General features: G+C 47.7%; 2 protein-coding genes across 2 annotated transcripts in view; one reads left to right on the top strand and one right to left on the bottom strand.

Moving 5' to 3' along the window:
- Positions 1-6,782: 6,782 nt before the first annotated feature.
- On the top strand, positions 6,783-9,957 carry LOC123052607 (dehydration-responsive element-binding protein 2B; the record flags this gene model as incomplete). Its single annotated transcript, XM_044475857.1, is given in 4 exon segments — positions 6,783-7,008; positions 8,012-8,064; positions 8,173-8,260; positions 9,025-9,957. Coding segments are annotated over 4 exon segments (1,154 nt in total), but the record flags the coding sequence as incomplete, so codon positions are not given.
- Positions 9,958-11,462: 1,505 nt separating this feature from the next.
- The window catches only part of LOC123186284 (sorting nexin 2A), a 6,288-nt gene continuing 720 nt past the window's right edge, over positions 11,463-17,030 (bottom strand). The window contains exons 2-6 of the mRNA XM_044598097.1: positions 16,301-17,029; positions 13,919-14,128; positions 13,571-13,831; positions 12,443-12,529; positions 11,463-11,706 (exon numbers count right to left, since the gene is read on the bottom strand). Coding sequence (XP_044454032.1) covers positions 11,611-11,706; positions 12,443-12,529; positions 13,571-13,831; positions 13,919-14,128; positions 16,301-17,029 — 1,383 coding nt within the window. The 3' untranslated portion in view covers positions 11,463-11,610. The remainder of the gene's footprint in view (positions 11,707-12,442; positions 12,530-13,570; positions 13,832-13,918; positions 14,129-16,300; position 17,030) is intronic.

Raw genomic sequence — 17,030 nt, 5'->3', positions numbered from 1 at the left:
ACTTAGCTGCAGTCAGGCACTCGCCTAAGTTTGAAAAAATCCTACCGAGTGGAGAGTAATCCTCCCACTCGGGGGCTTAGATGCAGTCCAGTACTCTCCTAGGTTCTCTCACTAGGAGACTTAGCTGCAGGGTTCTCTCATTAGGAGACTTAGCTGCAGTCCGGCACTTGCCTAAGTCTGAAAAAAAAATCCTACCGAGTGGAGAGCGATCCTCCCACTCGGGGGCTTAGCTGCAGTCCAGTACTCGCCTAAGTATGAAACACATCTCAATCCTCAAGGACGACGAGGGGCGGGTCGACTGCCACCTTCTCCTGGAGAGCTTCGCCACAAATACAAGACATGGGTCGACTGCTTCCCTCTCCTTCGGAACTGCGCTGCGAGTGCAAAAGTTGTCTCGAATGAAGAATGGGTTCACTCAGCAGGAGATTCATAAAGATATTCAACGGTAAACCAAGTTCAGATAAATTCTAAAGGTTCCAGACCACAGATCGAAGTACTCGGGCATGCAGCCCGAAAAAGTTTAACGGTTACAAAAACCACTCGGCATTCCGAGGCAAATTTAAGGTGGGACATAAGAGTTTGTTCACTCCGCGGGAGGAGGGCTGGCAGGCTCGACGAACTCATCCAGATCGACGCCGTCGGCTATCCGAGTGGCTGCAGCGATGAAAGTCTCCATAAAGGTTCGGAAGTCATGCTTCTGGGTGTTGGCGACCTTGATTGCTGCCAACTTGTCTTGTCGCACCTCCTTGCAGTGGACACGAACCAAGGACAGAGCCACATCAGCGCCACACCGAGCAGAAGACTTCTTCCACTCCTGCACTCGGTCAGGGATTCCGTTAAGTCGAGTCATCAGAGACTAGAGATCGTTTTGGAGCGTAGCCCTTGGCCAAAATGCCAGGTCGATCCGTGACATGGCGACCTTCAGTCGAGCCAAGTAGTCCACGGCACCGTCAATGCGAGATTCCAGTCGGAGCAGATTCATGGCAGTTTCATCTTTCATGGGAGAGTTGATTGGATCCAAACCTGGTTCGATCCGCCCAGTCTCCTCTTCAAAGTTCTGGCAAAACTCTGCATTCACGATCCAAGGATAAGTCAATTTTCATACACTGAGTCAACACAAAAAAACACACCAGTCGGAACTAAATGTGCACCTTCAAGCTTGATGTACAACTTCTTGGCGAGGCTCCTCAAGTAGCTCTCCAGATCGTCCCTCCTGCGAGCGATGCCTTCCATCTTTTCGTTCATGTTGAGGTTATCCTTCTTCCAACGTGTACACTCCCTGTTGGCTTCATTCAGAGCGGTCTTCAGCCTGGTATTCTCTTCTTCTAACTGGCCGATCGAAGCCAGCTTCTGTTCGGCCAGAGCGGTCTTGTCGTCAGCCTCCTTACGGGCAGCAGCCAAGTCCTGATCCTTCTTTGCCAGAGCTTCTCTCAGTTTTTCTGCAAAGAAATGATGATTGATTCGGAAATAGCAGAAGGGTACTCAAGCCTAAAACTAACCAGTCGACAAAATCGTCTTACCTGCGGCGCCGTCTCTGACCTTTTGCAGCTCTGTCCTGGCCATCTCCAAATCAAGGTTCAGTTGAATTTGCTGCTTCTCCAAGTCAGCAAAGCGAGCTCCAAGATCGCAAGATTTCTGAAATCAAAGGGGAGAAGTTATCGTTACAGCAAAAAAAGGCAATAAATACTAAGACTACGGTCGACTGCCAGCAGTCCACCATAGTCTCGGGGACTACACCCAGTGGGTGCACTTAGCGTGCCCCCACCGGTTCTGATCCCACTCGACCAGCCCGCCGAAGTCGAGTCCAAAAAAAAGAGAGAAAGAAAGTAGAACTCAGACTACAGTCGACTGCCAGCAGTCCACCATAGTCTCGGGGACTACACCCAGTGGGTGCACTTAGCGTGCCCCCACCGGTTCTGATCCCACTCGACCGGCCCGCCGAAGTCGAGTGGAAGAGACAAACTACCAGTTTGGTTTATACATTAGCCAAAATACAAAGACTATAGTCGACTGCCAGCAGTCCACCGTAGTCTCCACTAGTCCAAAACTTCAATCGACGCACCCAGTGGGTGTACAGATGCAAAGATTTTCGGAAAGAATCTTCAGATAGCCGACTAACCTGAACGTTGCTCTGGAGAGCCGAGCTGGCATCATAGGCGGCTTGGCTGGCGTCCCGCACCATCTTCATCTTCTCCATCATAATGCCCGCCTGGCGTATGGCTTCCCTAGCAGCATTCACCTCGTCCTCTGGGACATGATGGGTCGCGAAAACTGAAGGCGGGTCGATAGGGGCCTGAGCAGTCGAAGAAGAAGGCAAGGCACTCGACAGGGGCTCCGCGAAGGTAACAGAACCCCGATTGATGCCACCAGTGTCCTGAACGACTGGTTCCGCCCTCGGCGTCGACTGTAGCGCCTCACTTATAGGAGCTCGCCTACTCTTCCTCGTCAAAGACCTCTCGGGCTCTTCATCATCATCAGGGAGGTCAATAATGTTGGGAGCTGTGCAAAGTTCAAATTGCCAAAATCACATCACCCAGTGATGCACGATGCAGTTGAATCGACCAAAGAAAGATAGTATGGTAGAAATCATACCCGGATTAGAAGTGACCGCATCCTCCATTACCTCGTCATTATCCCTGTAAGCTGAGGTCCCGGAAGTGGCAGCGCTAACAATTCCAAAGTTCGTCCAGTTAAAACAAGAAAAACAAACAGCGCGGAGCGTCGAGTGAATACAACGAGAGACACTCACGCGGAGGCGACAGGGATATCGATCTTGATCTTTGGCAGCGCCTTTCGAGTCTTCGGCTCTACAACTTTGGGGTGCTTTGGCGCCTTCTCAGTCGGGGTTGGTGAAGAGACCCGAGGACGCTTCAAAGACTGACCAGCCTGAGCAGTTGCCTTGTCGCGGGCACTCGGCCGTTCTTGGTCAAGCTTGGATCATCTCTCTATGCGAGGAGGCGACTCGACTTCTTCCCCATCACTTGAGTCATCACTTCCACCATCCCCTTCACCATCGGAAGTCCACTCGCCACTTTCGCCACCACTCGCCTCACCTTCCAGAGCTTGCTCTTGCTCCCCGTTGGGCATCGAATACATTTCAATAATAGCCTGAAAGAAAGCAGGGAGAACAAAGTTAGTCGATGCAATACAGACAGCTGCGCGAGTGAATTCAGATTACAAGCAAAAACTCAGAATCAGACCTGCTCTGGTGCACGTGACTGGTCGAACGGGGGAACTCTCCTGGCTCCTCTGGGATTGTCCTTGTTCCCGGTAATGCTCGACAGCCACTTCTCCAACGTGTCATCATCGACCTCCTCCGGGTGGATCCGAGCGGAGTCTTCTAGACCCGAATACATCCACATCGGGTGGTCTCGGGCTTGGAGAGGCTGGATGCGCCGCTGAAGGAAGACCTCCAAGAGATCCATACTAGTGACCCCGTCACGAATGAGCTGGACCACTCGGTTGACCAACACCTTCACGTGCGCCTTCTCCTCCGGGAGCACCTTCAAAGGGGAGGGTTTTTCCACTCGGTCCATGGTAAAGGGAGGGAGGCCAGACGATTGCCCTGGCGTCGACTGGTCTTTGCAGTAGAACCAGGTCAACTGCCATCCGCGAACTGAATCGACAAGAATCATGGCCGGAAAGGAGCTTTTTCCCCTCGTTTGGATGCCAAGACCACCACACATCTGGATCACTTGGGTCCTCTCGTCACTCGGATTAGCCTTTTTCACTGCCTGGGAGCGACAAGTGAAAATATGCTTGAAAAGACCCCAGTGAGATCGACAACCCAAGAAGTTCTCACACAAGGAAATGAACGCGGCAAGATAAATGATTGAGTTGGGGTAAAATGGTGGAGTTGAGCCCCAAAGAAGTTCAGAAACCCTCGGAAGAAAGGATGAGGGGGCAAGGAAAACCCATGATCGACGTGGGTGGCAAGAAGAACGCGCTCACCCTCCCGGGGTTGCGACTCGGATTCCTTCCCCGGAAGCCGCGTCGAGTCATAGGGGATCAGCCCTCCCTCGGCCGGGTCGTCGAGGTCTTCTTGGGAGATCCTTGAGTGGATCCAGTCACCCTGGATCCAGCCCTTCGTCAGGCCAGTCCGCGAGGAAGATCCGCCCCGGCTCGTCGCCTTCCCCTTTGACCTCGCCGTCGCCTTCTTTGCCCGCTCCAGAGCCGCTGTCTTCTCCTTCACCATTGTCGCCGACGAGACGCATGTGGCACGGTGGCGCTGGAGCAAGAGCGAGCGCAGAGGAGAGGCGTGAGAAGGAGAAGAGATAATGGGGCGCACTATTCGGGAGACTCCGGTCCAACGCCTTATATGAGGCCGCTTCCGAGTGGCTGACAGGTAGGCCCATATGGCTCTGTCAAATCCCGTAATGACCGCACGAGCGATACGTGGCGAAAAAGGTGGCGCAGGGATCGAGGCGGCTCCGCTCTATCTCGTCCGATTACTGCGGCCTCCCCCGTCCCACGCGCTTCCCAAAATTCGGATCCCACTAAATCCGCGGGCAGCAAATAACTTGTCAGACCAAAGATCTCCTCCGCACCGTCATTCGAAGCCTTACAAGTAAAGAAACTCACTCGGCGAAGAATTAAGAATGGATCAAGGCGACTGAAAAGGGAGTTGCTGTCATCACTTAGGTCCGTTGATCCGAAACAAGATATGCTCACGGCATAGAAAACGAGTCGGAGAAGTCCTCAACTCCTTCCCCACTCAAACCTCGATCCATTCGGGGGCTAATGATGAAGCTATGTACCTAGGGTAGGGTCACGGACCTGTCCTAACTGCCCTACCCAAGGACACCTCTAGAATAATCACCTTTCAATCGACTTGGAGGTGTTCCACTCGACAGACTCGAAGACATTCGACCAAGAAGCAATTACTCGACCAAGATCCAACCACTCGACGGCCAGGAGACCTAAAGTCACTCCGCACGCTAACGGTCGGTCATTAAGTAGCTTTTATGGTCATCATAGCACTTTATTGCTAGCGTTATCAGTAACGCCCTACCTTAATGTACATTGAACCCTTCGTAACGTGGGCTGGCCGGGGTCCTGGCGCACTCTATATAAGCCACCCCCTCCTCCGAGACAAGGGTTCGCACCTCTGTAACTCATACACACATAATCCAGTCGACCGCCTCCGGGCTCCGAGACGTAGGGCTTTTACTTCTTCCGAGAAGGGCCTGAACTCGTAAACCTTGCGTCCTTACAACCTCTCCATAGCTAAGACCTCGCCTCTCCATACTTACCCCCCTACATTACTGTCAGACTTAGAACCACGACAGTGATATCAATGGTTTCGATTTCCCCCTCCCGGAGGGAAGTGTCTCCGGTGAAATCGCTCCGCCGGAGAGTTAAGATGCTCCTGCTCAGGTTCCGCCTCGAGCCGGCGGCGATTCATCCTGAAAGTCCTCTCCTTATTTTTTTTCTAGGTCAAAACCCTTCATATAGCAGAAAATGGGGGCCGAAGGCCAACTGTGGACTCCACAAGGCATCAGGGCGCGCCAGGGGGGTGGTCACGCCCTGTTGCCTTATGGGCAACTAGTGAGCCCCCTCTGGTAATTCTTTGCTCAAGTATTTTTTACATATTCCATAAAAATTCTTCGTGAAATTTCAGATCATTTGGAGTTCTGCAAAATAGATATCCCTGATGTAGTTTTTTCAGGTCTAGAATTTCAGCTATTGACAATCTTCCTCTTTGTGTAAATCTTACAAATTAAGAGAGAAAATGCATTAAAATTGCATCACAAAGTGTTATAATGATTAAAAATATTATAAATATCAGTAGGAAAACATGATGCAAAATGGACGTATCAGATATACACGCGTTCCCCGCCGCTGGCACCAGCACCCACCTCGTGAGCCCATGTGAGGAGTTGGCTTGGGCGTCATGCTTCCCCTTCCCCTTCCCCTTCCCAAAGAAGCCAACCATGGCTAGGGTTTCCTGTCGCCGACAAGGGAGCGGGAGTTTGGCTAGATGTGGACGGGAGTGGGAAGTGGGTGAGGCTGCCCTCCCGCACGCTTGCCATTTAAAATAAGCGTGGACTGCAAGCGCTTTCAGCGGCTGCCATGTGGGCCCGAGGTGGGTGGGTCGCATTCAATATGACCGCGGCGGTGGTTGGGTGGGCGACACGGGCGTCTGTGGACACAAATCGGACGCAAATATGGACCGGGAATCCGTTTAGACAGTCAGCGATCGGACGGTATTTGAATTTGCATCGAAGCGTTGGACCAATGTTTTCATCCGTTTTGACCCAAACAAACACGGGCATATTAAATACATCGGGGCGTTGGAGTTGCCATTACGACGGGAGAAGGAGACCACGCTGGCCACCACTGATCCATGCAACCAAAGACGTCTCATACCGTCTCAACAAAACAAAAAAAGATGTCTCACGATCCACCGTGTCATCCCGACCGCCCACGTGTCGTCTCCTATATCGACTCAGCCCCCCAGCCACTGGCCACACGTAGACCGACACGTGGAACCCACCCAAGAGCAGCACGTCCAATCCACCCCGAAAGAAAAGCACTGGTAGCACTCGAAAGCGTGAAGGAGAAGCCGAGTTTCCTTCGGCACCAAGTCTCGGGAAGTTTCCCCGCACCACGGCACTGCTGACGTCACGCGCCCGCGGCCTCACCCCCACGCACCGCGCCCACGCGGACCGCGTCGCTTACATACGGGCCCCACGCGCCAACGCCCCGCACGCGAGTGACCTAGATAATTCCGTGAGCCCGGAGCACGGAGCGCCCCGACCCGGGCTATAAATAGGCGGCCCGGCGTGAGCCCCTGGGGTTTCCGACTTTTCTTTCTCTCCTCCTCCACGCCTCTGCCCAACTCTCTATCCAAGTCGACGCGGCGAAGAAACCAGGCGACAAGATTGCGAACGCTAGATATCTGGACCCGATCCGGATCGGGCCGGCCATGACGGTAGATCGGAAGGACGCCGAGGCGGCGGCGGCGGCGGCGACGCCCTTCGAGATCCCGGCGCTCCAGCCTGGAAGGTGAGATCTTCTGTCCGGTGCCTGCTTCTTGTTAGGGTTTGCTCTGGGGGTTCGAAATCGGTTCGGGATACGGTCCCGGGAGTGTTTAATTCTCTGTTGGCTGGTCGATTTGGGTGCTTGGAGTTGGGAATTGTGGGGTTCGGTGGTAGAGTTGGCCGGTCTTGGTGCCTGTGTTGTAGGGATTTGGGGATTAGGGTTTCCGGTTATGGTTGTATTGGCAATTGGGAGTTACTTTCTAGTTCCAATTTGGTGATGAGCCCCCTGATTGGGGGCGAATTGGGGTCATCTACGTCCTTTGGATTGGATGCTGCCGCGAGTGATGTGTGAAATCAGAATAAATCAATTAAATTGTTGGTGCTTTAGTGGTAGTAGTAGGTAGAAGAGAATTTGTTAACTGTAATCAGTACCATCTCCAAAGAAACAATTGTACCAGTTGTCCTGCTCATAGGACAAGGTTCCTTTACTGGATTGGGAGCGATGTTTATGGCACCTAGCATAAAATTTGTTAAATTCATTCAGTACCATCTCCACAGAATGTTTGTACGAGCATGGGACCATGTATATGTCTCCCTAGGATAAAAAAGTTGTTAGCTTCAGTCAATACCATCAGTTTGTATTGGTATCCTACCCTTGGGGTCTGTTTGTTCCTGGATTAGGAGTGATGTTTATGTTGCCTAGCATAGAAGTTTTTAACTTCAGTCAGTACCAAGTTGGCTGGACCTTTCTAACTTGTTCCGTTGTTTCATCCTGTTGTCTTGTTTGTCAATTTTGTTGTTTTATCCACTCCAGTCTCTGTTATGTCTTGTTTGTCAGTTTTGTTAGTTTATCCAGTCTCTGATATGTCTTGTTTGTCAGTTTTGTTAGTTAATCCAGTCTCTGTTATGTCTTGTTTGTCAGTTTTGTTAGTTTATCCAGTCTCTGATATGTCTTGTTTGACAGTTTTGTTAGTTAATCCAGTCTCTGATATGTGTTGTCCTGTTTGTCTTTTCTTTTCGGTAACTAGAACTTGTGGAGCAGAGGAAAGTACCCGGAGTCATGTTCTCGTCAAACCAATAGGTATGCTGCTTTGATCACTCCTGTAAACAGAAGCATGAACTATGACTGAGATGGGTACCTCGCGTTTGACGGAGAAGTCAGCAGAAATAACTGTTTGTGTTTCAGCAGGAAGCAGTAATCTTCCCTGTAATGAATATGCATTCTTGGCGCGGCAAAACCCCAAGGGAGATGCGCTGCCAGTGGCATCTATTCTGCGGTGTGTTTAACCGTTCTATGTCTGGCTGCTCTATGTATTATAGAGCATGTGAGCTATGACTAAGAGTTCCAGCTAACCTTTTGGCCGTTTTGCCATATCATTCTAACAGTTGGTTTCATAGTGGCTGCTATTTAACCATTTTCCTGCTGTTGGTTGATGGTATCACTCTCTGTGGATGTGATCTCATTTAAACTGACTGTACGTTGTACAGTTCCGTACTGGGAGGTCCAGCCAATATTTGGACTGTTTTGCATTGTCATTATAATAGTTGGTTTTTGAACCATTGTCTTGCTGTTGGTTGATGGTACCACTCTATCTGGATGCCATCTCACCTAAACTGACTCTAGGTGTTGTTAACAGTTTTGTAGTGGCTAATTTTTGCCATGTCCTTTATGATTAATCAGTCTTCAAGTATAGAAGTCAGTTCTCATCCTGTTCTTTTTTGTCATATTTTGCTACTTAAACACATTTAGGGGTGGCGCCGATTAGTACGATTTATCATGGTATTGTTTTCTGTGGAGATGGTACTTCCGCAAGGAAGTTTATATGTCCCTGTTGCTGTACATCTGTTCCTGTGGGCATGGTCTGTTTGTGCCATTTATTTATAGTTTAGTCATTGAACAAAATGTTTATGTGGAGCTGGTCTGTTTGGGTGCCTCAATTGTTTTGCGTTCTTTCTTGATTGTACCTTGTGCTTATATTGGGTGAAAAAAATCTGAAGAGAATATAAGGTACTAACTGCTGCTCTGCTCTTTGTTCTACAGGAAAAAGCGACCTCGGAGATCACGTGATGGGCCTAATTCAGTCTCTGAAACGATCAGGCGATGGAAAGAAGTGAACCAACAACTGGAGCATGATCCACAGGGTGCAAAGAGGGCGAGGAAGCCACCTGCAAAGGGTTCAAAGAAGGGCTGTATGCAGGGGAAAGGAGGACCTGAGAATACACAATGTGGATTCCGTGGTGTAAGGCAACGTACTTGGGGGAAGTGGGTTGCTGAAATTCGGGAGCCAAATCGGGTGAGCAGGCTCTGGTTGGGAACGTTCCCCACTGCTGAGGATGCTGCCCGTGCTTATGACGAGGCAGCAAGAGCAATGTATGGCGCCCTGGCTCGTACCAACTTCCCTGCGCATCCTGCACAAGCTCCTGCTGTGGCTCTACCAGCGGCAATTGAAGGTGTTGTACGTGGTGCTTCAGCATCATGCGAGTCTACTACAACATCAGCCAACCACTCAGATGTTGCTTCTAACTTGCCGCGACAAGCTCAAGCTCTTGAGATTTACTCCCAGCCAGATGTGCTTGAGTCCACCGAATCAGTTGTGCTGGAGTCTGTCGAGCATTACAGCCATAAAGACACTGTTCCTGATGCTGGCTCAAGCATTGCAAGGAGCACATCCGAAGAGGATGTGTTCGAGCCATTGGAGCCTATTTCCAGTTTGCCGGATGGGGAAGCAGACGGTTTTGATATAGAAGAATTACTGAGATTGATGGAAGCCGACCCAATTGAAGTTGAGCCGGTCACTGGGGGCTCCTGGAATTGTGGAACCAACACTGGCGTGGAGATGGGCCTGCAGGAACCTCTCTACCTGGATGGCTTGGACCAAGGCATGCTGGAGGGCATGCTGCAAGCTGATTATCCTTACCCAATGTGGATATCAGAGGATCGGGCCATGCGCAACCCTGCCTTCCATGATGCTGAGATGAGCGAGTTCTTCGAAGGGTTGTGATCCCCCTTTGCGGCGGCCAAACCATGTCTATGGTGTTTGGTCGGCTTGCCCTTCGGTGTCCGCTGCTGTGCTCCAATGAAGATCAAATGGTGGACCAGAAGATTGGATTCCTCTGCAGAACTAATAAGCTCCTAGCTAGTTTTTTGTGCTTCGTTTGTAGTTCTGTTAGGCATGGAAACTCTTCTCTGTTTCGATGTTTCTTGTGATAAGAAACCTTGATTGTGCATCACGATCTTTGGAAGGTGGGAAAAGAAAATGTGAAAATGCATTTCCGTGGCATGTCTTCTTATGGAGTAATTTTTTTTTCACTGTCTTTCTAAAATACTGTCTGGTTGCACTGCACTTGTGTGTTCCTTCCCGTCGTTGGAAGGCTGCCGCCAAAACTGTTCAGTATCCTCTGTTGGATTTTGAGGAGCTTGTATCAATGGAGGAAAATTATATGTTATGAAAAATCCAACCAATCAAATAAATCCCATACATAATCGTATGGCCAATGTACAAAACGCACTAAAAATACTAAAACGCATCTATAGATTTAGGAATCAGTCACAACATCTAATATCGGCAATTTACAAATTGCATGGAAAACACTAAAACGCGTCTATACATATTAGATTTATAAGGAGTTACAACCTCTAATAATTCAGGAACGTAAAATTCACATAGGTTTCCGGGATACCCTCCAACTACGGAGATCGCTTCCACCATCTTTGAGGCTATTCCGTTGAACCCATCCCAACAAATTTTCAATCTATTGCATCAATTTCACCTAGATGAGCAACTGAGGATGACATCGTTTGCAAACACATCCGACTGGACGCTATCAAAGGTTTAGTTCCACCGATAGGTTAGTCAAATGTAGGTATTCAAATCGTAGACTTTGTCCCCTTTGTAAGCAAAACAAGAGTCTGGGACACATACGTTTCTTCAAGCTATACGCTTGGGCTTTGTAATCTATCATCAAGAAGCTCCATCTCAAGCATATTGCTTTCACTTGGCATTTGAAGGAGACCGTCAAGGACTGGTGGGCTAATAGGACCAATGGCTTCTCTCAAGATATCGATCTCTTGAACTGTTTGGAGTGAAAGGAACGTTCAGGTCTTCTGCCATAAATGCGCCCCACAGCCGATCTTGCTCAACATCATCATAGCCAATGCAAAACTTTGGAATTTTGGATCACCGCAAGAGCCAAAAATCTAGGGACGATTATATCTGTGAGAGTAACCATTCACATTTTGTTTGAGGATTGTTTGTAAAACTCTATTCTCTCCTTAATTCCTTAATATCAAGACAAGGCAAATCTTATGCTTTTCGAAACGGAAAAAAGGATGTGAACCTGGAGACGTAACATTTTGTTTGAGTATCATTTGTAAAACTCTATTCTCCCCTCGATTAATATCCTTAATATTAAGATGAGGCAAATCTTATGCCTCCATTTCAAAAAGGAAAAAAGATGTGAACCTGGAGACGTAACGGAGACAGAGCAATCAATGGGTACATTCCAGACAATGGCAAAGCGATGCAACAGATAACTGAAAAACAAATTGAATTTAGGTTCATCTTTCTTCTATTCGGATCGCATCCTAAATTACATTGTACATACATGTACCCCAACAAAACACAGACTAATATGTTGCGTCATTTGATGATCTTCGCGCATATCCGCTGGTCTCCTCCGCCACTGTCTCCCAACCGTCAACGATCTTCTCTGCATATGAAGCCTGTGTACATGCCAAGCAGATATTTTCCGTCAACGACAGGTAACAATGAACACCACGCGGGGTAACCACTGGACAAAATAAGCACAGACGCAGCCAGAGTTGGCTGGAAACAACCAGATGGAGCAAATTACTGCAAAATAGGGATGTTTCTGGAGAAACGGTTTGTGTGCAACTTCGAATGTTAGTAAGCTGTTGATGGTGAATCCTGAATTCAACATCTAAACTGCTGAGGGTCATATGTTGGCTGCTCTGAATGGCGGAGCACCTGGGTCAGCATGTGAGTGGTAGTGTTGGACAAGGATATGTATCTGTCGTCTCCTCGGTCCTCACCATAGATAAGCTGTGCAATGTGCAAAGTTATCTTCTTTGGAGGACTGGTGCGACCATGCTGGGATCTTTGGTGCACAGCGCACGGGAGTGGCAAACATGCAGGCAGCAGCGGCATACAGAAAATGAGGCAAAGACCCAAGGGGTCTAGCATATGGCAAATGAGGTGGCACATGGTTTAGTTAAATTTGACTGTAATAGTTCCATGTTTTCATTGTATAATGATTCTGTCGGACTACTCTGGTGAATGAATAAAGGCCAAGGCTTCTCACAAAATTAGTTCAATGTAATAATCAATTATCTAATCACTGAGGACGATACAGAGCAATGTCATGTAATAGACTCCTAAAAAGGTTTTGTAACTACGATCGTTGGCACAGAGGAAGTGTTTGGACATCTGAAATAGTACCTGGCTTGTAACATATCCTTTCAGCATCTCCAGGAAATCTTCTCTCCTTTCTCTATCTAATCTGCTGAGTTCAATTTTGTTATTTTCCTGCATAAAGAGTAACCACGACGTAAGATATCTGCCACAAATTTGAAATATCCTTACATTGGTCACTGCACCAAAGCAAGTGTTCCTCTAGAAGAGAAAGTGCAGAACAATAAAGACACTGCTTTACAACAAGCTTATTGACGCAATTTTGAGTGAAGCAGAGGTACTGCGGCACTATTTAATATTTTCCACCTACACGCCAACAAGTAGTAGCTTCTGCTTGGAACAAGATAATTTTCCACAGTTCTGTGTGTATTCCAGTGAATTTCCTGGTCCTAAATGGATCTTTGAGGGAACTATTGAAATAGTTGAGGATTAGGATTCATGCAAACAGGTACTACCTCCTTTCTGGTTTATTAGGCCTGCGCGTGTCCCTAGATTGATAATTTGACCAACATAAGATGAGTTGTATATTCCAAAAATTATACAACTAGAAAGTATACGTTTTCAAGTTTCTAATGATATATTTTGTTGTGATATATAACTTGTGTTACGTTGGTCTACTTGTCCATCTAGAGGTACGCGCAGGCCTAATAAACCAGAAAGGAGGTAGTAAATAAGATTATTCATGGTGTGCTCACAAATATTAGAAAGAATTCTACAGAGTAGAATATCAAACATTGTGGAGTAACTCCCGCAGGTACCAAACATGAGCAAAATTTTGGCACACCAGGTTAGAGTTAATGTGTTAACCGATCTATAAAAAAAGCACAGGAAACACCATAAAATGGTTTTACAGCAGAGAAACTAGTAGTTTCCTACCAATATAAAACATCGCTGGAGTGCAATGTTGATAACAAAAGTGAACTAGGAACTAGAAACTTCAACACAAACTAGTAGAATGTATCTATTTCAAAGCTGAGCTAACCATTGCAGGAGAATAATTCCTTATGAAGCAAAGAAACTAATGATATCTCATATCATCACACTTTTATGAGCTAAAGGTGGTGGAGCTTGCACATCCATTGGACATGACATGCTCATTGCTAGTTATGAAAGCATCCAATCAGTTTTTCGTTAAGCAAAGAACATGTCAGTTACCTTGATTCTCTCATATTCCCTTAACGCACAGCACTTAGCATCTTCAGTAGCTCTTATTGTTTCTCTCAGCTCGTGAACTTTCCTTAGCCTAGTTCTATCACCACCAAATACTTTCGATGATGCAGCTTCAAGTTTCTCAATCCTTGATTGTAATGATGCAAGGTCTGACATAAGCGTTTGAACAGTCAATAATGCACTAGCCCGATCAGAAAATGCAGTATGGACAGACAGCATTATCCCCAAATGTTCATGCAAAGTATCCTGCAAAAAAGAAACAAGACATGTAAAATGATTACTAAATAGCCAGGAGAGACTATAAAAACACAATTTGAGGATTTGAAATAGTACCAGATATTTAACAGTTTGTGTATTCAGATCTCGACATGTCCTGCTAGCTTTGACAGCTGCCGTTGCTATACGTTTGCTGTCAACAGCTCTTATCCTCTGAGATTCATAAATTGCCTCCTCAGTCTCAAACTTTGTAAGTTTGACGAATGCCAATCCAAGAGCACCCATTGTGTCACCCATATCTTGCTGAGCCTTGACAAGTGCTTCCGCCTATGGAGAAGAAGCAAACAAAATCAACTCATAAATAACTGTTAAAACTACCTTCAAACATACCATGTGCATACTACCAAAGTACCAATACTTGCTCAAGACTCAAGAGCACCCACCAAAACAATTCACGCACATTTTAGCATGACTTGACTTCTTATTTTTATGTTCAATCCCCCACCAATTATTTGCCTCATGCTATCAGGTACACCGCAATCTTATGACTGCCGGAAGTGGGGTTCTGGGCTCAACTGACATGATCATTCCTCTCCAGTGTCTAAACATTAGTGCATATCTTGGAATAGGGAAATTTCCCCTAAGACCAGAAACTATACCATTCAAATAGGACTCTTGACGCATAGCAACCAGAAACCAAAAGAATCTTGGAAATCCACACAATAAACCATAAATTGCCATTACAGAAAGAAGGAAAAGAATTGAATGGGTCACTTTCAAACCATATTAGTACAAGTTGACTGCAGTGACATGACTCTAAACCAGGATTTCATTACCTCGCCCTTGGCACTTCTCTATTTTTTACGTGAAGTGTCAGATCCAGCATTTGAACTAACACCAGCATCACAGCTTTCATATGAAACCCTATCGATCTCATCCTCCATACAATTATTGTGCTACAGCGCTACATGCATTGGCGGTGTATATGGGTCATGATTTAAATATTTAATTAGTAAGCAGGTAGTATTTGAAGCAGCATATTATAACAAGGATCAAAGTAGGACCACCATGTTACCCGAAAAATGGATCCCAACCACAATGGTCGTTTGAGTGGTGTATACCGCTTACACTCGCTAATTCTAGAAAAACACAGTGCTGTGCTCCCATATTCACCGACCGGTCAGAAAGGAAAGAAAGCGAACATTTGTCTAGTCAACTAAACCAGCTTTGTGATCCACAACTAATTACACATTAAATAAAGTCATTAACACGCAAAAGCATTGAACCTTTTTTTATAGAATTGGACATTTTGCATAGAACGAACAATATGCAAGCTGACACACCACTCTTATGCACACTTATGTCTGGCTGGCAAGAACTATAAAACAAGTACTTCCTCTGTAAAGAAATATAAGAGCACTTAGATCACTAAGGCTCTTATATTTCTTTACAGAGGGAGTAATTCATAAGATGGTAGACATCTGTGGCTAATTGATTGCCCGGGCATAAGGCACAAATGAGACTAAAACTTGCAGGCTGTCACTTCTGTGTACTCAAATATGGAGGCCAAGAGGAGAGGGACCTTATTTTCACACACAAAAGTTGCAATTCATTTCCACCAATAGCTATCCGAATTGTGATAATTATTTCCCTGCTGTGGTGTGACCAATTTTGCACCTAAGAGCTAAGATGTGTTTCTTCTTCCCTTTCCATATCTTCTTCGCCCATCAGCTCCCATAACTTAGTGATAAACTGACCTTACTAATACAACAAAACCACATCCTACGTTAAATGCTTCCATACAGTAGTCCAACTCGCCTGCTTCCAAACTCATCCCAGCTCAGCTTTTGGATGAGGTGGGGGAAGGCAAGTTAGCTTTTATCTTGCATTAGATACAAGCTATTGAGCAAACAACAAGTCGAAGTGGAGGATTCTTGTATCGATCTTTGTGGCCCAAATATCCCCTGATCCCAGCGACAAGCTGATTGAGAAACCCAAGAATTGAGAAACAACCTGAGGATAAAACCTTATTGTAGAGGTCGTTCCATTAGATGACTTGAGCATTACACCTCACCTAGATATACTAGATATACTGGATACACACCATTCAGTTGGTCCAAGTGGTACATGGCATTCTGGTTCTTGACAAAGTGACCAAGCACGACACTGCTTAAGATGTACTCCCTCCGTCCCATAATGTAAAACGTTTTTTGACACTAGGGAGTATTGATTACACAGTGTTTGAAGAGGAAAAACATTTACAGGAACAATGTTACAATGGGGCGGAAGGTTGTAACTTTTATCTTCAAAACGTACAATGACTTTTTTTTTTGACGAGTCAACGGCGGGCTTACGCCGGCCTATGTACAATGACTTACAATGTCAAACACAAGTAGAAGCAGCGTATATAACAACTTATAATGTGTTGATAGTGTATGATCGAGAACATGAAGTTCAGCAGTGTGCTTTATATATTACGAAAGATGGCCCGAAAATTACCTGCTGCGATGCGCTACTGAGCTGCTGCTCCCAATCCTGCATCTTCTGCTTCTTCTCCAGGAACTCCTTGTCCTCCTCCACCAGTGGTGGCCTCACGCCACCCCAGTCCGTGACCATCGACTGCTTCAGCTCCTTAAATATCCGCAGCAGGTCCCTCCCGCCCTTGGCCGGCTGAACCACGTCCTGCGGCGGGGCCACCGCCTCCTCCCCAAGCAGCTGCCTTGGCAGACGCGCCGCGCCATCGAGCATCCGCGAGGCAACGTCAGTGCTGCTCGGCAGCGGCATCTTGCCCTCGGCCTGCAGGAACACGCGCAGCTCGTCGCTGGTCCCGATCGCGGGGTGCTCAGCGAGCCGCCACAGGTACCTCTCGAGAGCCGCGCGGCGCTGGGCCACGAACTCGTCGCGCTGCATGACCTGGCTCTCGACGGTGTTCTTGTCCGGGCGCGGGGGCACGAAGTGGCCGCGGAAGGACTCGGCGAGGCGGTCGGCGAGGGTGACGAAGTCGCGGAAGCGGCGGCGGACGGAGTGGCGGCGGTGGTCGCCGCGGCGGGCGCTGGTGACGAGGTAGGAGATGTAGGTGGGGGCGGATCCGGGGACGAGGGAGGTGGCGGCGGCCTCGGCCTCGGTCTCCGGGTCGGAGACGGCGATGTAGGAGTACTCGGACGTGGCGGCGCGCGCGGATCTCGGGGAGGAGGAGGAGGAGGCCGAGGCGGAGCGCGGGGAGGAGGCG

Source organism: Triticum aestivum, chromosome 1A (genome assembly GCF_018294505.1).
Source record: "Triticum aestivum cultivar Chinese Spring chromosome 1A, IWGSC CS RefSeq v2.1, whole genome shotgun sequence".
NCBI lineage: Eukaryota > Viridiplantae > Streptophyta > Magnoliopsida > Poales > Poaceae > Triticum > Triticum aestivum.
This window is presented reverse-complemented; position numbering and strand designations above follow the sequence as displayed.